The 26194-nt window shown below is 45.7% G+C and overlaps 1 protein-coding gene across 1 annotated transcript in view; it reads left to right on the forward strand.

The window, feature by feature from the left end:
• LOC144798715 (FRAS1-related extracellular matrix protein 1-like) overlaps positions 1-26194 on the forward strand; it is a 1110445-nt gene that overhangs the window by 1047854 nt on the left and 36397 nt on the right. The window contains exon 32 of the mRNA XM_078669731.1: positions 25394-25573. Within this exon, the coding sequence (XP_078525857.1) occupies positions 25394-25573 (180 nt within the window). The remainder of the gene's footprint in view (positions 1-25393; positions 25574-26194) is intronic.

A 26194-nucleotide genomic window follows, 5' to 3' on the forward strand; every position in this document is an offset into this window, starting at 1 on the left:
TTCTTTGAGTGTTTACTATATCAAGTGCACCATATTAAAATCTGTTGTTAGCCAAGACCGTTTTTATTTTTCAAAAACTATGTACTACATGTATACATCAGTGCTTGAAATGGAAAAATAGAAGTGCAGGTACACTGTAAGAGATGACCTGCTTGTTTCTGAGAACTGCTGGTACTCTCCAATTAAAAGTATTACGCCTCTCTTGAGAAGTGCCGGTAGTCTCCCTCTCAAAATAAAAAAGTGCTGGTACTCTGTACTGGACTGTACCGGCCCATTTACAGCACTGGTATACATCGATACATACATGCGTCCGTGCATGGATTTTCAAACAGGCTTGATCTTCCATTGCCCTTCTCTAGTGTCACTTTCATCATCCTTCAAAATGCAGCCGGGAGCACATGGTGAGTCGACTTCGGCATTGATCAGTCCACGAGTAATGGCAGTTGTGCCTGTCCACAGTGTGCACATCTGCAGAAAAACTAGTCCCCTTCAGCGCCAGGGACTGCTGTCCCAATGTATGTTTCTTTTTTTCCTATTTTATAAACGTTTCTTTACCTTTTCCCAGTTTTAACAGTAAATCCACAACTTAATTGCTCTCTTTGGTTGGACATAGAAACCCCTTCTGGAATATCAAATACCTTTTTCGTTATAGTACTTCTGACTGTGCCTGTGAGGGTTTTTGAATTGTGTATTTTTATCATTCGAGCTTTGTATTTCTGTCTACAGGACGCAGGAGTCTATTGTGGTGTGAAACCTGAATCATCTATTCTAGTAAGATGGTGCCTCCTTATTTTCGTGCAAACAAAGGTGAAAGAATTAGAAAATAGCCTTCTTCCTCTGCACCGGGGATCCTGATTACTGTTAAGTTACCTACTTGTTGTTTTGCGTAAATTAAATCGAGGGCCAGAGAAAATACAGGCACCGTGGTAAAAGCACGAGTTAAAATCAGGTTACTGGTGATGGCCTGCCGCTTCAGCTGTGCCTGGCCTAAATCTGTGCTCAAAACACGCAACGCTGTCGAGTTTCCTTTTGTATTTTTCCAAATGAACAGCTTTATAATTTAATTAAATATCGAAAGCACGAGCACATTAGTATAGTAAGTTCTAGCATAATTAAGGCGCCTGTCTCACTATAACTCCAAACAATGTTACTTAAGTGTCTCTACAATTGGCATCATGTACTCTTGTCCCACAGGGGCCTTTTGTAGAAAGGATCGCATCTTCATATTTTGCTGTTCGGCAAAGTGTGTGCCAACAAATAAACAAAAAACCATAAAAAGCTCCTTTTCCTGTTATGAAATAATATTAATTACCAAGGTTAATCTTCCAGCCGTTTCATATTGAGTGTTTATCAAGAAGAGTTTTAGCGCTAAGGCAAGGATCCGATCTCACCAGTCTTGGCAGCAAACAGAAACCCATATGTCATGGCAAACCTGCTGAACAGATATATATATATATATATATATATATATATATATATATATATATATATATATATATATATATATATATATATATATATATATAAGATATATATATATATATATATATATATATTCAGTCGGTTCAGGATGCACAGAAACGAGGAATTCCCCAGGAAGCTGAATAATGGTGTATACTTTATTTCGAGATCTTGCCAGCAGCACATTCACTCAGAATCGGCATTCTAGAATAAAGCCAGACGCGTTTCAGGAACTGTTATCCTTTCCTCAGTGGCAGCAAGACTGAAAGTTGGCGCTTATATATTACAGTAATATATACGAACGTGCGTGTGCAGCGCCAACTTTCAGTCTTGCTGCCACTGAGGAAAGGATAACAGTTCCTGAAACGCGTCTGGCTTTATTCTAGAATGCCGATTCTGAGTGAATGTGCTGCTGGCAAGATCTCGAAATAAAGTATACACCATTATTCAGCTTCCTGGGGAATTCCTCGTTTCTGTGCATCCTGAACCGACTGAATTGATTAACGGCGAGCACGGCCGTAGGGGAAAGACCACTGTGACCAGCAGGCCCGTCTCAGCACTTATGCAGCGCTGGGAGACATCGGGAGGAAGCAAGCAAGCTTCATTTCAGGGCTGAAGTCTGCACGGGTGTTTTCGATTTTCTACAAAGCAGGGCAGCATCATCACTGGGAGTGAGGCTTCCACCCACTTGGAAAAATGAACATTAGCATTATTTTAGACGGAAGAAGGCACCCACTGGGGATCACGGAGCACACGCACTACAAGCACCAGAATGCGTAGGGTAAAGGACACGCCCACTGGGGCAGGTGTAAGTAATATATACGAACGTGCGTGTGCAGCGCCAACTTTCAGTCTTGCTGCCACTGAGGAAAGGACAACAGTTCCTGAAACGCGTCTGGCTTTATTCTAGAATGCCGATTCTGAGTGAATGTGCTGCTGGCAAGATCTCGAAATAAAGTATACACCGTTATTCAGCTTCCTGGGGAATTCCTCGTTTCTGTGCATCCTGAACCGACTGAATATATATATATATATATATATATACACAAAAAAATTAAAAAAGATTATCGTGCGGTATTGCAGCAGCAGAGTGGTTTGGGCCGGGCATTCATATATGTAGTGTCCTCGGAGAGGCGGGTTAAAAATGAATCCCACATCTTATTTGCGGTTACAAAATGTGTTTACCTCTTCTTCATCCATACTTATTTTTGGTCTTTAGGAACAAACCATGTGTAAAAAGGGGGGTCGGATTTCCTTGTGACTTTGTTTTTCTCTGCTCGCCCAGTATTAAATACCCATTATATGACACATGGAAGTCTTTTTGCTTGCTAAATGCTTGTGTGTTCACATTACAACAGACTCGTGTCACAGAGACATGCATTTGGGCATTGATTTTAGAAAAAAAAACACACAAAAAAAACATAACACAAAAATTCGGAAGGTCTGTAAATGTAAATGTAAATGTACAGGAATTTATATAGCGCAAATCACCAAGCGGTTGCTTAGGGAACCCGTCCTGGTATTCCCCTGTGAGATAACCCCGGCAGGGTATCCGCAAGGTGAAAGCCAGGCATCCCGCCGCTAGGGGCCGTTGTGGAGATTAAGCAAGCTATTGCCCAGAGTCGCAGAGTGTGAACCCGTGAATCGAGTAGGCACCGGAGCGAGAATTGTCGAGTCCATGGACATTTTAGGACTCAAGACCCTGCCGAGCAGGGAATTGAACCCTGGTCCCGGGCTGACCTCTGCTTCCAGGTCTGCCTCCTCTAACCAGTGAGCCACACTTCTCCACAAGGTCTGTAGTCAGTGGAAATATGAGGGCATGTAATCCGCCCATAACACATTTCATGTTCTCACACCTCCCGGGATTTCTCCGCGATGCCCAGTCATTTAAAGATGTTAGACATACCACCATGCACTCTGTTTCAGTATTCATATATGCACCCCTTTCAACCATCCATCCATGCACTTACTCTTTAATCATCCATGCATTCAGTCACTCTTCTATCCAAGTGTTAAGAATTCTCACTTTGAGCCACACAACACATACCATCTTGCCAGTGAATGATGAAACACCATCACGTATAAACTAACACAGCCAGACCTTCTGCCTGTGCCAGTGGTTGTTTGTAAATTGCTGACCGCTCAAGAAAGTAGAACAAGTCTTAGTCTGCGAGCAGTCTGGAAGACCAGATTCTGTTCCCCGTGTTTGGAATTTTAGGGCATCCTTATGTTCAGATCGAAGCTTTTTCTCTGTTCCAGCTGCCCACTCGCAACTGGCTGTGAATGTGGATGGCACAGACATCATTGTGGTTTGAGAAATTTGCAGTCTGTCGATCCTGCTATACTATGTCATTTCTCAGAATAACAATAATTGCCACATCAAACAAGAGAGGATATTCTTCAGAATACCGGAGGGTACCTGTGAAGATTTGCGTTTGCCAGAGGGTGTTGATAAAACTCCCCTTTCCTAGCCAGACTCCTTACAGATTGCCTTTAAAACATGACTCAAGTTGTGCCAGATCGCACAGATGACAACATGTTTGTCTAAGTTTGATAGCTATTGGCTGGGTTTGAAAAAGTTTTAGCTTCTAATGTTGGTCGCAGAATTTGATTGGCTGGCGTGGGACAGGCCGCCCTCCCTCCCTCGCTGCTTTCCATGCTCCTTCTCCTCAGCCAGACAACAAAGCGCTGCTTTGAATCTGTTGTGCCTTGCCCAGGAAGCATGTTTTGCATCCTGAAGCAATCTAGCATAATTTGATGTGACATACTATGATGATACGTGTCAGAAATGTCACAAGCTGTGTTTGTGGCAAACACCTGCCCTTGGCAGATAACTAGTTAGTGAAAGGGGCCTTGATCCGTTCTCAGCGGATAACTCTTTACATTTTTAATTCTGATGCACATTTACATACATAATGTGTTTACCAGACACATTTGGCGGGGGCCCTCTTTGCAGTCTGGATTTTCTAGTGCCTGCTTGAATGCCTTCCCAGCAGCCCCTCCCACAGACTTCCCACCCCCGGTAATTGGTAAACAAAGTCATGTACAAGCAAACTCAAGCTGAGCTATGGCATCCTCCGCTGAACGCACGTATTGTAATGAAATGTACGGTAACTTTTACAACATTAACACAGCTTCTGGGACAGACCCTTTTACAAGCCTGAATTACAGATACTCCTTTAGGAAGAAAGTGTCATGTTTTCCACATCTTTGGTCAGACTGTTCACTCCCAGTTGATTCAGTGAGTTTGTTTTAGGTAGTCATCAATCACCATGTATGTATTTAAATGACAGCTGGTTGTAAATACAGGGCACAATTTACTACTGTAACCGATCATCACCCAGACATAAAGCTAAAATAAACCTTCCCATGTGCTACATGAAAGCTATGAGTTAAAATATTCCTGATTAGACAAAATGACTCCAGCAGACTGTGATGGTAGAACTATGTTAAAGAGGGGTGATTAGTGTTGAGATGGGCCGTGTGGGGGGATTAGTGTCTGTAAGGCATAGGCAGGCGTGGGACAGCCCCCCCTCCATACCTCGCATAGGTAATTGTAGTTTAGAGGGTATGCCTGAGTCGTGCGACAAAAAGATTTCCCTCACCGAAGCATTAGAAGCTCAGGCCCAGTTACACGCTGAGCGCGAGGCACATAATAGCCCCCGCCAAGTGTGTCTGCACATAATAGCCAGGGCCGGACAGGGAACCACAAACAGCCCTGGCAAATTGTGCCTGGTCAGACCCCATCCTATGTGAAGCGAGGGCACAAAATGAGCGCGTGCGATCACTGCCAAGGTTGCTTGGAGGGGTGCTCGCCCCAAGAATGTTTCGAAAATAATGTTGAAATGGTGAAATTTAGAACATATTTTACATTATTTACTGCCTTTTCCCAATCGCATCCTCTTCTACTTTCTCTATCGGGTCTCCAACCTTTTCTATTATTAGAGCTACTTATGATAATAAAAATCATCCTGATATGCCAATATCTTGGATTGCTCATGCGCTCATGAGGTCGTCCTCTCGTTGGCATGTGGTCTTTTACAGGCAGAAGAGGAAAGGCTCCCATAATGCATGAGCCATCATAAACATGCGTCATGGTAAACACTGCTTCCCTTGGAACTGCCCTTTCAAAGCTATCCGTGAGTGACATACAAAGTGTTCCCTCAGTGGAGACAACTTGCCATCTGCTCGGAGGCCATCCTCAAGGGACGGGGCAAGGGAGCAGTGGTCTTCGTCCATAGGCCACCCCGACGTCCCTTGCTGCCAATAGGGAGCAAGGTCTGGGAATGCTGCTCTTTATCTGGGCATCAGCACAGATCTTTGTGGGTGACTTGAGCAAGGGGTGCAATACATTCCCCTTTGCCTTCTGATGAAGAATGGTGCCTAAACCGTGGGAGCAATGGCACCATCTTTGAGGAGTAGGGCAGATGTGGGGCAGGTGCACGCAAGGCCTGCAGTTACAACATTATATAGTGCTTTATCTGAATCATGACATATTACAGAATATGTCAACCAGAACTCCCTCTTAGGGTCATCTGCAAAGTGTTCTTGCTGGATGTATTCTTGGCTGGGGCCAAGCTCTGTCCAGGGGCAGAGCACAACGGAGGCATATTGGTAAAGTGGGTAGAAACAGGGCCCGCGCACTGCATGCAGGTTTGCACCTGTCCTTTAGCTCCTATGCAGGAGACTCCTTGTATGGTGCACCCTTGATTTAGTACACACAACGCAATTTTACATCGCATCGGCCTTAAAGCTACATTTACTACACCCATCCTTTGATCCTGAGGAGTCACTGCCTTCTGACTGATACTGGGAATGGTCTCCTTGCTAAAGTCTTGCTCATCTCTGTATTGCATCTGGCTTTGCAGAGCTGACATGGGAACCTTACAGCATCTATTTCCCTGTCCTCTTCTCTTCACCTGCAGCAGATTCCAGTTATTTCTTTTTGGAATCTCACAGTTCTAGTGGTGCCTCTGCCGCTTACCGTTTAGCTTTCCCCGAGTCAGCAGTTGAGATACAATCATATATGGGGTATTTCTGTCCTACTTTAGGTCTTGGATTGGAACTTTAAAGTCCCTTCAGCTATACCTTCTTCCCATTACATCCTGAGATGTCTATTAGATGTAATTTTGTCCTTTCCTTGGATCAAGAAACGATCTATTTTGGCACATTAAGTATATGAAAACTGTTTTAAAATATGTACAAAGAGTGGTGAGGTAGTTTTAAAAACTTGTGTGTTGTTTTATACTTTTTCTTTGTATAGAAAGGCATTTCACCTCTCTAATGTTTTCCCTGACTCCCCTCGGAATTACAATGTGCTCATCACACCCCACACTGTTCTCGGAATGTTTGTTCGCAATGAGAAGTGAAACAGGACAGGTGGTTCACGAGCAGCGAAAAGATTAACAGGAGAAAAAGGGGGCAGCCTATCAGCTTTGAGTTTAGATTCAAATTTCAGATTGTGGTCCCACTCACAAACTGTGATACATTGTCCTAAATGTTGTCAGGTGTCTAAAACTACTAAAGAACACCAGACGGCACTACGACACTGGCACCCTCCACGCGCTCAACCCTGGACGAGATCACTCCTGCTACCGGGCCACCCCGAAGCGCACCCATGGACCCTTCACCTGCTGGAACTGCAGCTTCACCAGCATCCGGCCCGCCAAACCATCAACCAAAGAACCCAACCACCTCCGATGCATCCTCTTCAACAAGCACGCCATCGAACTCTGGGACCTCCTCGACTCAACCAACCCGATGTCGCCTTCCTGATGGAGACCTGGCTGAAATCCACCTCAGCACCAGACATCGCCATAGCCATCCCAGAAGGCTACAAGATCTCCCGCAGAGACTGCACCAATGGAGAGGGAGGGGGAATCACCATCATCCACAAAGACACCCTCAGAGTATCAACCAACACAGACAACACCCTCACAACCGCCAAGCACATGCACTTCCAGATCCACACCGACCCCAACACCACCCTCAGAGGAACACTCGTATACAGGCCACCCGGACCCCGACCACAGTTCAGCGACTCCATCGCCGACCTCGTCAGCACCCACGCCCTCGCCTTCACGGACTACATCCTCCTCGGGGACCTGAACTTCCACCTCGAGAACAACAATGACGCCAACGCCACCGCCCTGATCGACAACCTCGCCAACCTCGGACTCAAACAGCTCGTTACGACACTCACCCACACCGCTGGACACACACTGGACCCCATCTTCTCTGCAAGTCCCCACGTCTCCTTCAACCACACCACCTAACCCCACTGGACAGACCACAAATGCATCCACTTCACCTTCAGGAAACCAACCACACACCACTGCACCCAACAGATGCCACGCTGCTGCTGGGGCAAGGGCACCGAGGACCAACTGACCACCACCCTAGCCCTGGGACCACCCGCCAACCCCACCGACCCCGACACCGCCGCCATCAACCTCAAACAGTGGATCAACGACTGTGCCGACACTCTCGCCCCACTCAAGACCTCTGCCACCAATCACACCAGAAAGCCGCATGGTTCACCGAAGACCTCCGGACCTCCAAGCGCACCTGTTGGAAGCTGGAGAAGAGCTGGCTCCGCGACCGAACACCAGACAACTACACAGCCCACAAGAACGCCACCCGCAGACACCACCAACTCATCAGGACCACCAAGAGGACCACCTTCAAGGACCGCCTAGACAGCAACGCACACAATAGCAAAGAACTCTTCAACATCGTGAAAGAACTCTCCAACCCCAGCTCCAACAACAACGACATTCCACCATCCCAAGACCTGTGCAACTCACTGGCCACCTGCTTTCACCGCAAGATCACCGACATCCACGACAGCGTCAACACCGCCACCCCCACATCCTCCCCCGAGACCACCACCCCTGCGACCAACACCCGCACCAGTCGCCTGGTCCAACATCAGCAACGAAGACACCTTCAAGACCATGAACTCCATCCACTCCGGATCCCCATCTGACCCATGCCCTCACCACGTTTTCAAAAAACCCAGCACAGCCATCGCATCCCATCTCCGGAAAACAATCAACATCTCCTTTGAGACAGCAACCTTCCCAGAGAGCTGGAAACACGCCGAGATCAACGCCCTACTGAAGAAACCCAAGGCAGACCCCAATGACCTCAAGAACTTACGGCCCATCTCCCTGCTCCCTTTCCCGACGAAAGTCAGGGAGAAGATCGTCAACAGACAGCTGACCCGCTACCTCGAAGACAACAACATCCTGGACCCATCCCAGTCCGGCTTTCGCAGCAACCACAACACCGAGACCGCCCTCATCGCCGCCACCGACGACATCAGGATCCTTATGGACAAAGGAGAAACAGCCGCCCTCATCCTTCTGGACCTATCGGTAGCCTTCGACATGGTCTGCTACCGCACCCTAACAGCACGCCTCCATGACGCCGGAATCCAAGAGAAGGCCCTGGCCTAGACCACATCCTACCTCTCCGGCAGAACCCAGAGCATCCGTCTCCCACCCTTCCACTCCAAGACCACCAAGATCATCTGCTGCGTTCCACAGGGATCATCCCTCAGCCCGACGCTGGTCAATATCTACATGGCACCACTCGCCCACGTCGCAGGACAACATAGCCTCAATATCATCTCCTACTACGACGACACGCAGCTGATCATATCCCTCACCGAAGACCCCCACACCGCCAAAGCCAACCTCCACAGAGGAATGAAGGCCGTCGCCAAATGAATGAAAGACAGCAGGCAGAAGCTGAATTCAGACAAGACAGAGGTCTTCATCCTCGGCCCCACCCCCTCAGCCTGGGACGACTCCTGGTGGCCAACATCGCTAGGGACAGCCCCAGAACCCACCGACCACGCACGCAACCTGGGGGTCATCCTCGACTCCGCCCTTTCCATGACCAAGCAGGTTAGCGCCGTCTCTGCTTCCTGCTTCAACACCCTCTGAATGCTCCGCAGGATCTTCAAATGGATCCCCTCAGACTCGAGAAAAAATGTCACCCATGCCCTCGTCACCAGCAGACTGGACTATGGGAACGCCCTCTACGCAGGAACTACAACCAAGCTCCTGAGACGGCTGTAACGCACCCAGAACGCCTCCGCACGACTGATCCTCGACGTCCCCCGATGCAGCCACTTCACACCCCACCTGAGAGGCCTGCATTGGCTCCCCGTCAACAATAGGATCACCTTCAAACTCCTCATCCACGCTCACAAAGCCCTGCACAATGCCGGACCAGCATACCTCAACGACGACTCAGCTTTACACCCCCACCCGCAGCCTCCGCTCTGCCAACCTCGCCCACGCCACAGTTCCACGCATCCGGAAAACCACCGCCGGTGGCAGATCCTTCTCCTACCTCGCCGATTAGACCTGGAACACTCTCCCTACCGGCCTACGACAGACCCAGGACCTGCTGGCCTTCAGAAGACTTCTCAAGACCTGGCTTTACGATCAGTAGCAGCCCCCCCCCCACGTCCCCCTTCCCCCAGCGCCTTGAGAGCCTCACAGGTATGTAGAGCGCTTTACAAATGGAAATGATTGATTGATATCAAAATAATTCTACAAAGAGCTGCAGTTCAACTGATGGTTGATGAAAGGGTTTCAATGGTTTTGCATTTGACTCGAGAGGGACATCTAGTAACGACTAGTGGAACTGCAGCTTGATGTAAGAATAATTTCAATGCTATGCATTTGACTCGTGAGGGACATCTAGTAACGACTAGGTGAACTGCAGCTCTTTGTATAATTATTTTGGTATTGGGATGCTATAATATTCACTGCCCACTGCTAATCTCGTCCCATAATGCTTGGCAGGGCCTTTGGTTGGGATTGTTTTTTTGCCAATAACTGTGCTTGGGGTGGTCCTAAGAGGATGGGACCACCACTGAAGTTCAACAAAATGTGTTTTTTGTGTATGGTCTTTGTGTTCAATGCATCTGCTTGGTCCTCCCCCTAGGTTAGGGGGGACCCCAAAATCATCAGCTCTCTCATTGCCTGATGTTTGCATTGTAAAAGTTTATTTTTGTGAATTAGTTATATGCTTTTAAAGCATGTAAAATTGCTTTTTCAAAGCATCTGAGGATGTTGTTGATTTAGCTGCTACCTACGTGATCAAGCATAGTTTTGGCACTGTGTAGTATTATGCCCAGGGTTAGTTATGGGTAGCTCTGTGCTCCAGGGGTTGAATACTTGAGTGGCAAAAGTCTCCTTAATGCAGCCTCCCACAATGTAACATTTTTTCTCTACCTTTTTTATTTTTAGGTGCCCTAGTCCCACTAGGTATAGGAATAACAGGAGGAAACCCATAGACCTCGCTGGGATGGGTGTATCATGTAAGAAAAAACAATTCCCAACAGGTATTATGTAGAGACAATTTCAAGGATGTATGCAATATGCATTACAAAGAAGGAAAAGACAAGGAGTCAATTGATTTTCAGAGGAGGCAGTATTATTTACCAAGAAACAATGGGAAGATCTTTCATATGTCAAATACAGTTAAACCAGCACTGTACAGAACGGATCTTGTGACAACCCAGTGACACTTGGTGCGAAGTGCTATATACAATTGGTGAAAGTGAATGTGCAAGTGCTAAAAACAACAGCATTGGCGACGCATTAACCAAAGTATTTACATCAAATAGTGGCTCCGAAAGACAAGTTATAATCACTTGAAACACAGTTATTTATACAGGAGCACAAGACGTGATATGCGTCGTATAATTCAAGCTGTACAGTCGACGGCGTTTCGATCCCCTTTAGTCGGGATCGTCATCAGGACAGGGTTGTCGATGGAAACAGTGCTGTGGGCAGAAAGGGTAATTTGTAAGCGGGGGAACATGGGTTGGGTCAGGTCTAGGGGTAGGATAGTGAACGGGTTGTAGATCAGATTTACATTAAGGGTTAATGTGCATATGGTGTGGGTGGGGTGGTGGCCGGAACAGGGGTTCGCAGTAGTGAATCTAAGGGGTGACTAACGTAGGGGGGCTGGTTGGTATATCTAATGTGAACCAAAATTATTAGATTCGGTCACCGTGTCAGCCGGTATGTGGAATTAAGGCAAGTGAATACGAAGGGCTTGCCGGACATGCAGTAGACGGGCAGAAACTTACAGTTGAACCCAGGCAGACGAGCGAGGGTGTTGGAAGTCCGAATAGTCACTCAATGATCGGAAGCTGCGGGTGAACAAGGGATAGGGAATTAAGAAAGCTAGACCAAGATCGGCTCGTCACATAGACTGAAACCAAGGTGAATGGAATTACCTGATCGTAGCTTTAGTCTGAACAGCGTGCGGAGACTTGCTGCGCCTGCGGGGAGGAAAAGTACTGGGAGTAAGCACGAGCCGGTATCGTGAGAGAGATCAGGTTTCGAGCGCACCCAAAGTGCAGGCAATTTCCTTACCTGAATTAAAGAGGGCGGCAGAAGGCAAACGAGGCTCTTCTGGCGGGATGGCTGCATGCAATGAATGCGGTAGCTACTTAGGCGCGTGTGATCCCTGCATGTAAATCAGGAAGTGCAAGGCTAGGGGCGGGGTCCGGTCGCCTCAGGGGGCGGGGCAGGAGGTGTGTAGCAAGGTTACCGAGGTAACGTTAGCTAGTGGGAAGGATAGGGGCGGAGTCCGGCCAACAATGCCCGCAGGGTGGGGGGCGTGTGACTAGGTTACCGAGGTAACGTGGACTAACAGGAAGTGGCTGAATCAAAACAGAAGTCAAAGCAGATCTAGCAAGCATGACATGATGGGGGCGTGCTACGCGGACGTACGCTCGGGTCAAGGGGAAGGCAGGATAGCGCAAGCCGTGGTCACAGGCGCAAGGGCGCAAGGGCACAGTAAGCGTTACATATTATATCATGGCGCGGTCATCAATTAGAGATACAGATATATCCACTGTACATTCCTTACAGGGTATATAGGATGGTGATGATATTGTTGTCTCTGGCTGTAGTAGTGATAGAGAGAATCTTCTGTCTAATAACAACAATATCATCACCAAGAAAGAATTTGAGTACTTGAACAACCCACACCCCAGGACACCGGTCCTATATGTTTTACCCAAAATTCACAAAGATGCCAGAAACCCACCTGGACGCCCCATCGTTTCAGGGTGTGGGTCCATCCTGGAACCTCTGGGAAAATATCTGGACTCAGTCATTAAGGAATTTGTGCCCGTCACAGACACCTATATACGTGACACCATGGATTTGATCAATACCATAGAGGATCAACCCTTCGACCTGGACAGCCAAATGATGGCAAGCCTGGACATCGAGTCCCTTTACACTAACATCCCTCATCACGAAGGGCTCGAAGTAATCAAAAATCTACTGATTTCTAGACCTCAACCTTCCAAGATCCCCACTGACTTCATTATGGACCTTCTACGAGTGGCCTTACAAAACAACTACTTCATGTACAAGAATATATACTACCTCCAAATTAAGGGAGTATCAATGGGCGCTTGCTTCGCTCCCAACTTTGCCATTCTATACGTACATGCCCTAGAAAAATCACTGATCCTAAACTCCATCAACCCGTATCGACCCCAAATCCACCTGTGGCATCGATACATCGATGACATTTTACTGATCTGGAATGGAACGGCCGAGTCTTTACAACCCTTCATGGACTGGCTAAATTCCTCACAAGAACATCTCAAATTTACAAGTGAAACCAAATCAAATGACCTACCATTCCTTGATGTCATCATACATGCAGAAGAAGGGAAGCTTGGAACATCGCTCTTCCGCAAGCCCACGGAACGAAACACCTTGCTACACTATTCAAGCAACCATCCAAGGGCCTTACGTGATGGACTTCCATTTGGCCAGTTCCTTCGAATTCGGCGCAATTGTAAATGGCGCAAAGACTACTTTAGGGAGGCAGACATTTTGGTCATGAAACTTGTCAACAGAGGCTACCCACGACGTCTGGTTAAACAAGCGAAGAAACGAGCATGGTACAACCACCATGAGGATTTACTAAGGCCGACCCAAAACAAGAAATCTATGAACAGAATCCCCTTTGTCTCTGTCTTTAGCCCGGACAGTAACAAGGTAGCTAAAATAATCAAAAAGAACTGGTCTGTTCTACGATTTAATGAGCAATTCCATACACCACCTCTATTCTCGTACCAGAGAGGCAACAACATTGCCAACCACCTTGTTCGAGCCATCACTTGGCCTACTACCACAACTGAGAAACACACCATCACAGCTGCATGGGGAATGACTCCAGTAATCGGACACTTCAAATGTCAATCCTGTAGCGTCTGTGAGCTAACAATTAACACCAAAGAATTTGTCTACAATGGACAGACTCATCAACTATCTCACCACTCAAATTGCAAGACCCAAAATGTTATTTACGCTATCCGTTGTCCATGCGATCTAATTTACATTGGCCAGACCACCCAAATGGTCAAACAACGGATAATACAACACAAGAGCAGAATCAACTGCAAAGTACTCACTGCTCCATTGGTCACACATTTCATGGAAAAATCACATACGGACACAGACTCGAGGTGGATGGTCATCGAGAAACCCACACTACCCATCAGAGGTGGGAACATGTCCACTCTACTCAATAGAGCTGAATGTAAATGGATTGCACGGGTTGACTCCGTCAACCATGGGTTAAACACCCTTGATGAATGGACAAATACAATCTCCATCTAAACTCTACTGTCCTCCTATTTCTTGTCTCTTATCTCTCTATACTCTGAAAATGTATAGTTGATGTAAATTGCACCATATACTGTGCCTTTGATTCCACTACCACTGCTTCTATCTGGGTATAAGTCCATTGCCCCCCTACATAGACAGTTTCAAACCAGGTCTCTCGATATGTAATGCTCCATACCAGAATGTCATGCTATAAATTGATATTAAGGGTATTTCTTAATCGTTTAAAACCTCTATATACCCTGTAAGGAATGTACAGTGGATATATCTGTATCTCTAATTGATGACCGCGCCAGGATATAATATGTAACGCTTACTGTGCCCTTGCGCCTGTGACCACGGCTTGCGCTATCCTGCCTTCCCCTTGACCCGAGCGTACGTCCGCGTAGCACGCCCCCATCACATCATGCTTGCTAGATCTGCTTTGACTTCTGTTTTGATTCAGCCACTTCCTGTTAGTCCACGTTACCTCGGTAACCTAGTCACACGCCCCCCACCCTGCGAGCATTGTTGGCCGGACTCCGCCCCTATCCTTCCCACTAGCTAACGTTACCTCGGTAACCTTGCTACACACCTCCTGCCCCGCCCCCTGAGGCGACCGGACCCCGCCCCTAGCCTTGCACTTCCTGATTTACATGCAGGGATCACACGCGCCTAAGTAGCTCCCGCATTCATTGCATGCAGCCATCCCGCCAGAAGAGCCTCGTTTGCCTTCTGCCGCCCTCTTTAATTCAGGTAAGGAAATTGCCTGCACTTTGGGTGCGCTCGAAACCTGATCTCTCTCACGATACCGGCTCGTGCTTACTCCCAGTACTTTTCCTCCCCGCAGGCGCAGCAAGTCTCCGCACGCTGTTCAGACTAAAGCTACGATCAGGTAATTCCATTCACCTTGGTTTCAGTCTATGTGACGAGCCGATCTTGGTCTAGCTTTCTTAATTCCCTATCCCTTGTTCACCCGCAGCTTCCGATCATTGAGTGACTATTCGGACTTCCAACACCCTCGCTCGTCTGCCTGGGTTCAACTGTAAGTTTCTGCCCGTCTACTGCATGTCCGGCAAGCCCTTCGTATTCACTTGCCTTAATTCCACATACCGGCTGACACGGTGACCGAATCTAATAATTTTGGTTCACATTAGATATACCAACCAGCCCCCCTACGTTAGTCACCCCTTAGATTCACTACTGCGAACCCCTGTTCCGGCCACCACCCCACCCACACCATATGCACATTAACCCTTAATGTAAATCTGATCTACAACCCGTTCACTATCCTACCCCTAGACCTGACCCAACCCATGTTCCCCCGCTTACAAATTACCCTTTCTGCCCACAGCACTGTTTCCATCGACAACCCTGTCCAGATGACGATCCCGACTAAAGGGGATCGAAACGCCGTCGACTGTACAGCTTGAATTATACGACGCATATCACGTCTTGTGCTCCTGTATAAATAACTGTGTTTCAAGTGATTATAACTTGTCTTTCAGGGCCACTATTTGATGTAAATACTTTGGTTAATGCGTCGCCAATGCTGTTGTTTTTAGCACTTGCACATTCACTATCACCAATTGTATATAGCACTTCGCACCAAGTGTCACTGGGTTGTCACAAGATCCGTTCTGTATAGTGCTGGTTTAACTGTATTTGACATATGAAAGATCTTCCCCTTGTTTCTTGGTAAATAATACTGCCTCCTCTGAAAATCAATTGACTCCTTGTCTTTTCCCTCTTTGTAATGCATATTGCATACATCCTTGAAATTGTCTCTACATAATACCTGTTGGGAATTGTTTTTTCTTACTAGTCCCACTAGGGACATCCAAAGCCTGGGTTGTTATTAAAGGCTGCAAGGGGGGGGGAACCCAAAGGCCCCATAGTCCCAGGCCACTCCCTGTAAGTCTGCACACCTTCTGTGCGGCACGCGAGACCCGGCACATCTCTTGTTCTGCCAGTCCACCCCACCCCCGCCCCCCATAGGAGCAGTTTCTCTTTTGCTCCTGCCCTTGCAAGGGAGCAGTGCACTCCCCCAGTCCGTGCTGCTCGTGGGTTAGGAGATAAGAGGCTGAAGATAAGAGACTGGCATGCTCAACCCACCTAGACACAGGAACAGGGGACCAGGCAATGCACCCCAACAGGAGAATTCATTGCGGTCCTTGGGTATAGGGTCCTCAGGGCATGCTTTGATGATTGGCCCCTGGATGAGATGGTGGTCCCTGGGCTAAAATTGTGCTATGGGGAGAGGGCCCATTCACACCTCCTTCCATCAAAACAACGTATTGAATATGCGCTGACACCCAGAGTCTTAGTCCTCCCCGGGAAAATACTTAAGGAAAGACAGCAAAATGCCACATAAGTCGTTCTTTGCTTGGACCCCCCTTACCCCCAGAGGACCAGGCTGTATCTTAAACCCTGTAGTGCCAATCTGCCAAATATTGGCTAATTTTGCTCCTTGGACCAGACCTAGCCACCTGGAGCATTGTCTCCAGGCAATCTTGCCTTACAAGGGTGCTTTTGGTGGGGTATGTGTTATCAGGGCACCCTGCACCAGACCTATCCTCCTGAGGTTATTTCCTGCTTCAGAGGCATCCTTCACAGTCCCTCAACAGCGAGCAGGCAGAACACCCTCCCTGACACACTTCCCAGGCCCCATGGCCTTCCTGGGTGTCTTGTAAGGTACATGTGTGTCAGCAGTCAAAGTCCACAGTCCATCCTTGTAGGGGCATCAGGTGGCTTCTCCTTCCAGCTGGGCATTCTTTCACTATCATCGCTACCAGGTCCAGTGTCTTCTTATCTGCTTCTAGTTTGTGCAAGGGTGTTTAAGGGGGCGGGGTAAACATTTCTAGAAGCTAGGCCCTCCTGGCCAATCCTTGGGTGCCACATGATCCCACCACTCCAGTCTCAACCTTCCTGAACAGCATTCTGGGACAATCCAATATGGCAACTTCAAGTTGTCTGTGGAAGGAGCTTTTCTGTGAGCCTCAGCTTTACCCTTAGCTGATGTGGCTGCCTGATTCCTTCTTATGAATACTGTCTGAATCATTTAACAATATAGATGATGCTTATATATATATATATATATATATATATATATATATATATATATATATATATAGCCCCTCCCCAAACCTCTAAAAAGATGCTGGGACCCATCCACGGAGCAAGATTTAAATGAAGGGGAGCGGGGGGGGGGCAACCTCCCTTCCCAAGCAGTGATGTAATGAAACTTGAGGGGGCCCCCTTGCAAAGTACATGGAGGGGCCCCATTTCTGAGTTACTCAGGAGCTCTCAGGTTAGGAAACTGCAGTGAGGGGGCCCCCTTGCAAAGTACATGGTGGGGCCCTGTTAGAAATGGGGATCTCTAGTTTGCAGAGGTAGGTACCTTTGTCCAAATAGGGACCCTTGCTTCTAGTCAAGGTAAGGGGGATACACACTTTAGATAACTCCTGCTCAACCTCTTTGTAGCTTGGCATGAGCAGACAGGCTTATCCCAAAAGCAATGTGTAAAGTACTTTTACCAACACTCACAGTAACACAGTGATAACACCACAAATGGACACTACACTGTTTAGAAAAATAAAGTATCTTTATCTAAACTTTAACAAGACCAAAACTACAAAAATCCAACATACAAGTATTAAGAAAAATGACTTTCAAAAGTTTTTAGCAACTGAGTCCATTGAAATCTCTGGATGCGTGATTTATTGCAAAGTACCTGTCGTTGCAACAAAATTGACCTAGCCAAACAGCCGCAGTGATGGGAAGCGTTGAAAAACAAAGAGATGTGTCGGTACGTTAGACCTTCGTGGATGCAATGCGACTGTTCCGCTGTACACAGGTGAGCTATGCGTTAGGATTTTTCTCAGTTTAGGAGTAGTAAAGTTAGGACTCCTAACTTTACTACTCCTAAACTGAAAAAAATCCTAACTTTAAGACTTTCGTTATTCACAGAAGGCATTAAGGAGTCCTAAAGTTAGGACTCCTAACTTCTGTGAATACCGAGATGAGTAAGTACCTTCTGTGAATACCAAAATGGTAGTAAGTTTTGGATTTTGTCTTAAGTTAGTTCTGAGAATCAGGCCCACAGTAAGGGCAGTAAATCTTCTCAGTTTCTCCAGCTCTTTTCCTTGGCAAAGGGTCCTCTTGATTCCAGAAGTAGTCTAAAGTTCAGGGGTTTTAGGTCTAATACTTTTACCCCAAACTGTCTTTGTTCTCTTTGCGCAGAGAAGCCCTGTGCCCAGTCAAAGCCCGTTCTTGGGGGCACTTTGCAAGTGCACAACAACCTCCATTGTCAGTGTGAGCCCTGTCTCCAGACACACCACAGGGGGGCAGATCCATCATTGTAGAAGGCAGACACAGCCCTATTCAGGTGCAGGTGCTACTTCTCCCACCACTCCAAATGCAGATCAGGCCTATTCAGCCTATCACTGACTAATCCAGACTCTCTGGAGCCACTGCACACCCCCAGCCCCTGTCACTCCAAAGCCAGACAGTCAATACACATCCTAGTGGAAGCACACAGGATGGCTAAGCAAGAAAATATCTACTTTCTACAAGTGGTATTTTCAAACAGAGAATGTAAAAATCACCTTTCCTAAAAGATGCATCTTTAGATTCTGAGTTCAGGCATACTAAATGTTATTTTCCTATCTGGTCCCAATGGTAATTTATATTTATAAGATGTATAAATTAACTCCCATGTTTTCCTATGGGGACTGATAGCCTTACAATAGTGAAAAACGAAATCTCAGTATTTCACTATCAGGACATGTTACACACACCAGTACATGTCCTACCTTTCAAATACACTGCACCCTGCCCAGGGGGGTACCTTGGGCCTACCATAGGGGGGTCCTACATGTAAGAAAAGGGAAGGTTAGGGCCTGGCAAGTGGGTACATTTGCAAAGTCCACATTGCAGTTAACAACTGCACTCAGACACTGCAGTGGCAGGTCTGAGTTACCGTATCAGAACTACTCATGTGGGTGGCACAATCAGTGCTGCAGGCCCACTCGTAGTATCTGATTTACCAGCCCCGGCACACTCAGTGCTCTTTACTAGGGGCTGAAAAGTAAATCAAATATGCCAATCAGGGAGAACCACTCATAATAACAATTTACACAGAGAGCCAATGCACTTTAGCACTGATTAGCAGTAGTAAAGTGCCCAGAGTCCTAAAACTAACAACTACAGGTAAGGAAAAAATAGGAAGAAAAAGCAACACGTTTGGGGATAACCCTGCAAAAAGGGCCAAGTCCAACAGAGCCCCTTCTAGACTTACTCAGGAGCTCTCAGGCTAGGATACTGCGCTGAGGGGGCCCCCGGAGCTCGGTGCCTCGTCACTGCAGGGGCCTTTGTTACACCACCGTTCGCAAACCTCAAAAGGTCCCCTGGGACACAATACCCGGGGCCAGCTCAATTACTCTTTCCTGGGAAGCCCACCCCTGGGACAGAGTAGTTTCCCAACCTCAGGAGCGCGGACAGAGGAAAATATTCTTGCTTCTGCCAGGAAGCAGCATTTTTATATCTCATTCTGGGTGTGAGAACACATGCCTTCCCTGCCTGCAGGAGTGCAGGCAGGAAAGGCTGCATGCTCCCAGGCAGCGATAGATTGAAAAATGCTCTCTCCGGGTGGGAAGAGACTTCTGTTTCTCTGCCTACGCTCCTGCAAGTAGGAAATCAGATATTGCTCCCATAGCATGCAAGGAACTTAGCCGAGGCTGTGGGGCCCTGGGTTTCCCCCTTGCAGCTCCAACATGCTGCTTGATGGATGCCCTGGGCATCCCCCGGGCAGCCACCAATAATTAAAATGGACCCCGGGGATGGGGTCTCCAGGACCACAATAGGACCATGCAGCCCCTCTCCTCTTTACTATGTTAAGTGGCCCTGGGAGATGGGGTTACCAGGGTCTTAAAAGACTTGTGAGGGGGGCTGCTTGGCCCCCTCCCCTTGTTTTTTTTAATTTATTTTTTTTAATTTCTTTATTTCAGCTAATCATTGTTACAATCATACAGTCACATTGTCACCGTTAAGTATACATTGCAAAATTATACATCCGACTGTAGATTTTAGGAACTTATCTTCCATTTTACTTTTTAGAAAACACCCTTCTATTTGTAACTCCCCCCACCCATTTCCCTTTATCACTTTCCATTTCGCACATATTTTTATCCACAATTGATGCTCATGCACAGAGCATATCTCACTCCCCACAAATTGCACGTCATGTTCCCAGATGCAGCGAGTGCATGCCCTAGGTGCAGAGCGGACGATGCCAGACTGTTACATATGTTATGGGAGTGCTATTATTGGGCGACAATCCACAAAACCTTAGAGGCTGTTGCTCCGGGTAGGCCTTACACATCACCGCTGTACAGCCTACTGGGTGTAGGCCATAAAGAAAAGAAAAGGAGCGCAGCTACCCGTTTCGTTGATCTGGCATTGCTGCTTGGAAAAAGGTTAATAACGATGCGCTGGAAGTCGGCAAGACCTCCGGATGTGGAGGGATGGCATAATGAGATGATGCGATGGGGTAGAGCAGAAGGGATGGAACTACGGAGGGAGGAACGAAGAGGTCTACAGAAAACACTCATCTCTCTTTAATGGGATACTATGTTGACGGAATTTGATGTATGTGCCGACTCATTCCGAGACTAGTGTCGTATGGCACTGGCCTGCCCTCTATGAGGTATGGGTTTATGTTGTAGTATTGCAAACATGATACATAGGGAGAGTTGTGGTTCATCGAACTAGACAGAGGGAAGCGCCCATACGAGGCCCCCTCCCCTTGTTAATGTCATTCAGCCCCGGTGGATGTGCTAGCAGGTGGCTAATAAGGCTTGGAAGGGGGGCTGCCCAGCCCCCTGCCCTTTTATATGGCATTCCACCCTGGGGGATGAGGTTCCAGGGGCCTAATAAGGCTCAGGGAGCGGGGCCAATAGGTAACTAGAACTCGGGCCCCCGCCATGCACTGCTTCCTACACCACATATTACATCACTCATAAAGCACTCTGCAACCGGCAGCACTATGGCGACACTACCCCGGGCCCATTTGCCAACTTATCATCCTGCTTGCCTGCCACCTCTCTCTGCTATGCGCCACGTCAATTGGGTCTTTTGATACATAGAGCCACCTGCAGAAAAAGGCAAGCGGCGTTACAGAGACTCAACTGGACCAGCTTAATTTAAATAATTTGGTTTCTACATTCGCCATATCGCACCACAACAACTCCAGCATCACGAGTTGATAGGGCATCATGGCTGTATTAGCGGCCGCAAATCAAGGTTATTGCCGGGGTGGTGCTGAGAAATCCAGGCTAGGCCCTAGTGCAGCAAGCCCCACCTAGGGTCCCTCGGCCCATCCAGCCAACTAGACAAGATAAAAGGGGCCTGTTTGTACTTTTAGTACTGATCCTTGTCACCCCTATAGGCAGCAGCCTGCTAATTCTAGACTGCATAATAATCAGTGAAAACTCTGTGAAAATGACAATAGGGAAGATCAGCCCAGAAACAATCAAACGGGAAGAGAAACAATAAAGTAATCAAATCAACTAAACCATCTAAATCCAGCGTACCTCAAAGCAGCCCACTGACATCACCAATATAGTAAAATACTTTGGTAAAGCAAATTTAATGCTCAAATGTATCTTCCTGACCCGATATTGGTGATTTATTCAGTGCCGAGGATTTACCAGGCCTACCAAATCCACTAACTTCTAAAAAAACTGAACCAGCAAGGCAACAAGGCCTGCAGAGCATCCAAGAACCAACGGCAGAATACAAGTTACATGTCAACTCATTATAAAAGAATGCTCTGGACTCAAACTCCATCACAGTAAAAGCCCAGGTTCATGCCCCTAATCAATCTCACTCCACCCCTCGATTATATCTCAAAGCAGCTTGAACCAAGAAATGCAACATGAAAGCTACCGTATTACCATGGACAGCAAAGAGCAGGAGGATATTTCCTGGATGCACTCAATCTCAATATTTAATAATATGGATTTAGAACAGGCACTGGAAGTGAAGACAATAAACCTGGCCAACACCACCAAGGACCCTGCGCGCTATTCAAGTAACTCAGCAAACACTACATTTGAAGTGATGCATGAGGAACCTTAAAAAAATAGTAGTCTCCCCATTAAGGCCATCAACACATTCACCTCTGAAGTCTATTGAAGTTAATGTCCCTTCTAATGTTATTAGAAGGAACACAAATGGGTCAACAGCAACTATGCTGACTGAGGGAAAGACCTTGTCTCATGACAACTCAAGTCCAAAAGCTGATAATTTCCTGGCTCTATTTTATGAATTGCTGTGAACAACTTTTCAAGCTTCAATTGATGCCCTTAATTTGCAGTGCAATAAGCTGGACTTCCAGATGGACCCAATTGTGTTAATGCCAGATATGTGTGGAGCCATTAATGGCTCCACACATATCTGGCAATCAAACAGTCATACATCCTCCCTCATTTCTCTTTACTACATAATGAGACCACACAGCTATGATAAATAATAAATGAATGTAACATACAATTTCAATTTTGTTTATTGCAGAACGACGTCAACCTCATATACAAGACATTTCCTGATTAGTTTTCAAAGTTTTGAACTCTATTGAAAATAGAAAAGCATGTTATCATTATACATGTATATTGAGATCATTTATTATGATGTCTCATGTAGTAAAGAGGAATGAAAGAGGATGTATGACTGTAAGATTAAGATCTATATGAGTATTGGTTTGGATGGTAGGTTGTAGCAGAAACACAGAATATATATTGTGTATACGGATTGATATCTATATATATTTATTAATTGTGTTTTCATACAATAAATGTGCGACATTTAATTATATTTTGGGTCTTTTTGGTCATATATTAGGAGTCCCCTCATTTAGTAGTGATTTATGTCAATGATAACAACATGTATAGTTGCCTTTGAATTATTTAGTACAATTTATCTATTTGTCCCTGACTTAGGAACTTCATTCCTCCCCAGGGGAACACCAGTTTATTTTCAGTTATAAGCAGCATTTTGAATAAACTGCAAACAGGAGATTAGGCTTTTAGGAGCATCCAATAGTGCGGCATTCCCATGGTCCATTCACGATTGTATCAAAGTAACACCATCCTGAGCTCAGAGCGCCTTATTTAAAAATGAGAAGATTTTCTTTAAGGTTTTTAGATTATTTAGATTTTTATTAGATTATTATTTAGATCATTAAGAAACAGATTTTGGACACATTGGATATGTGGGAGTCAAGTACGAGATTTGAATAAAGATAAATTCCAAGATTGCAGACTTATGGGGCAGCAATACGAGGTGGGTCGAAGAATGGTAGCCAGTTAGGATCTTTTGTCTGAATTTTGGGGAAGATTAACATTCAATATTTGTTGGCTCAGAAGAAAAGAGATGAAGCATGATCATCTGCTGACATTGGGTTGGAAAGTCTATTAACCAAGCTAATGCTGGACCGATGATACCGCACCCTTCCAATGTATGTAGGATGTTATGATCAGTTGTATCAAAAGCTGCACTAAGGCTCCCAGCCCCTCGACATCCTTTAACCTGTGAAGATCATCTACGCAGAGATCGCTACCAGTTTGGTGTTCATGCTTGGCCTAAAGCCTGCTTGGAAGGGATCAAGAATCTCATTAGAATACACAAAGACCTTATTTTTGACCACCTTACAGTAGAAAAAGAACTGATTCATCTCATCATCTTATTACTTCAATCGTGTTAAGTGCCATACCATCACTTCCACTAAACCTCTAAAAACTGTTAAGTTCTGCCCTTGTGGTACTGGATGTCTGCAAGAAAACAAGGCTATCCAAATCTTAAAAATGTATTGTATTTTTGAAAACAAATGCATCTGTTCAATGAGACTCTAACAAAGAAACAAAAGAGCAATTTCAAAGGCATACAAATGCCAAAGTGTATTGACATGTGTTGCCTTTTGCACACTTGTGTGAGAAAAAAAACTATTAAAGTATGTACGTTGATACATAGATTAGAGATGTGCTGAGTGTAATATGCTATTTATTACAATTGTTGAGTGTGGAAGGGGCCATGATTCACAAGAGGCAAAAGCACCAAATAGGTCATGATGTAGGTTGGGATGTTGATACCCTCCATGAACAACGGTAATAAATATTGTCTTACAATCTTTGCATTTGCATCCATGGTTTATTGTATTGTTTTTTGTCAAATACTTCTAAACAAATGCATTGGACTATAATCAGAACACAGGGGGGTAAATCTGTGCAGTAAGATAGAATCAAAAATAGGTGAGTGTGACCTCCGTGTTTTCTTCCATAAACTGATTCTGAAATGAAATCTATGAGATATTAAGTATTGTTTCCAAAAGTCATTTAAACAGTACTGTGGCAGTAACATGCAATTCGACCTTTGCACTTTTGTAATAAAAAAGTGAAATATTGTTCTCATGTTAGTTACACTCTACTGTAATAATAAACTGGAATTGAACTTTGCCCTGTAATAATATGTGAATATGTGTTTTTGGTACACTGCTGTAAATCACATTTCGTTGAAATCCTCGATGTATAGCATGTGCTGCATTGGCCCATTGATGTAGTGAGGTCAGTGTAGTGGTGGGACGTCTATGAACACGTTGTTACTATCATTAACATTATTATCAGGATTAGAGTATTTATCTCTCCAGGTTACAACAAGTGCATCTATCTCTGAATCCTCAATACCAGTGAGGGACATTTGTGAGGGATTTGTGTATGCATGCACATTTCATACGCTTATTCAAGCAGTTCTTCGGAAATAGCAGATGGATTGTTGTGCTCTCTATCTAGTACATTTTAAATCATACTCGCCACTCTAGTACATTACAGCATACACAGGAATATGGACTCATTGAGAACTAAGATACTACACATTTTCATTTTCTTCTACTTTCTTTCACACTATTGATATAATAATATTGCATCGTTTGAACAGATTAGGCACAAGTAGCTGATCTGCATTTAGAAAGATGTCTTTTAGCCTGTGCCCTCTTAGACTATTCAAACTCTTCAATGACTTTAATGTGATAAATAGTGGTTAATGAATCGGTTGGAACTGAAAGAATATGCTGCACCACCACCACGAATATTAATGAGGTACTTTACATCTCTGGTGCTAAAAATAGCAGCTGATTAGCGCAAATGATGATTGGCGCCATTTAAACTGATTGTGGAAAACTGATTTGACTAATCCCTGATTGTCCATTCCTTTAGTACCATGGAATTATCCCAATGAGGGTTGAAGTGCAGTTTCTATCACAGTCTCACATGCAGACAGCTGACAGCTGGTCCCCGCTGTCCCAACCAGTGCACGGGAACACTCGGCGCGACCGTCCGCTGCGAGACTCCAGCGTGGGAAATGGAGAGACCCAACTACCCAGCAGCGCCAAGATGGTAAACAGAGACTCCTCTATGTAAAAAATTAACGCTGTTTGTTCTATCTGTACACGGTGCAGGCAACACTCTGTGCCTGTTTACAATAAATTTGATATAGTGCCAAAATTGGTGACCAAAACTGTTTGTGCACAAATAATTGAACTTCTTGAAGGATTGTTACTGCAGGCTTAAGATGAAAACTAGAAAGTGTCATGCAGAACACCTGCATAAACTTGCTGATTTTCCTTTCGGAGAGATCCTATGTCACAGTGAATTGGAATACATTAGCATAAACCATAAAACAATAAAGCAAATAAGTAAATGAATAAAATTAGAATAAACTTTATACAGAAATGACTCAAGCCATTTCACCACACTCAAAGGACTGTTTTCGTTCACTTCCAATTGCTCTTTGCACGGGACCCTGTGGAGTAAATTAGTCTTGTAACTAAGACAATATACCATTCTGTACATTGGGTTGTGCCATTTTTGTTTATGGATACACACATTTTGAAATCAGAGACTTAAAGGGGTCTAAAGAGTCTTCTTCCATCCTTTCAAAATACTGCCTGGGACTGCAAAATATGTACTGCATTGAAATGTTGTTTATTGTTCTTAGAAGTAATTTCCCAATTCCTC

This window comes from Lissotriton helveticus, chromosome 1_2, assembly GCF_964261635.1.
Source record: "Lissotriton helveticus chromosome 1_2, aLisHel1.1, whole genome shotgun sequence".
In the NCBI taxonomy this organism is placed as follows: Eukaryota; Metazoa; Chordata; class Amphibia; order Caudata; family Salamandridae; genus Lissotriton; species Lissotriton helveticus.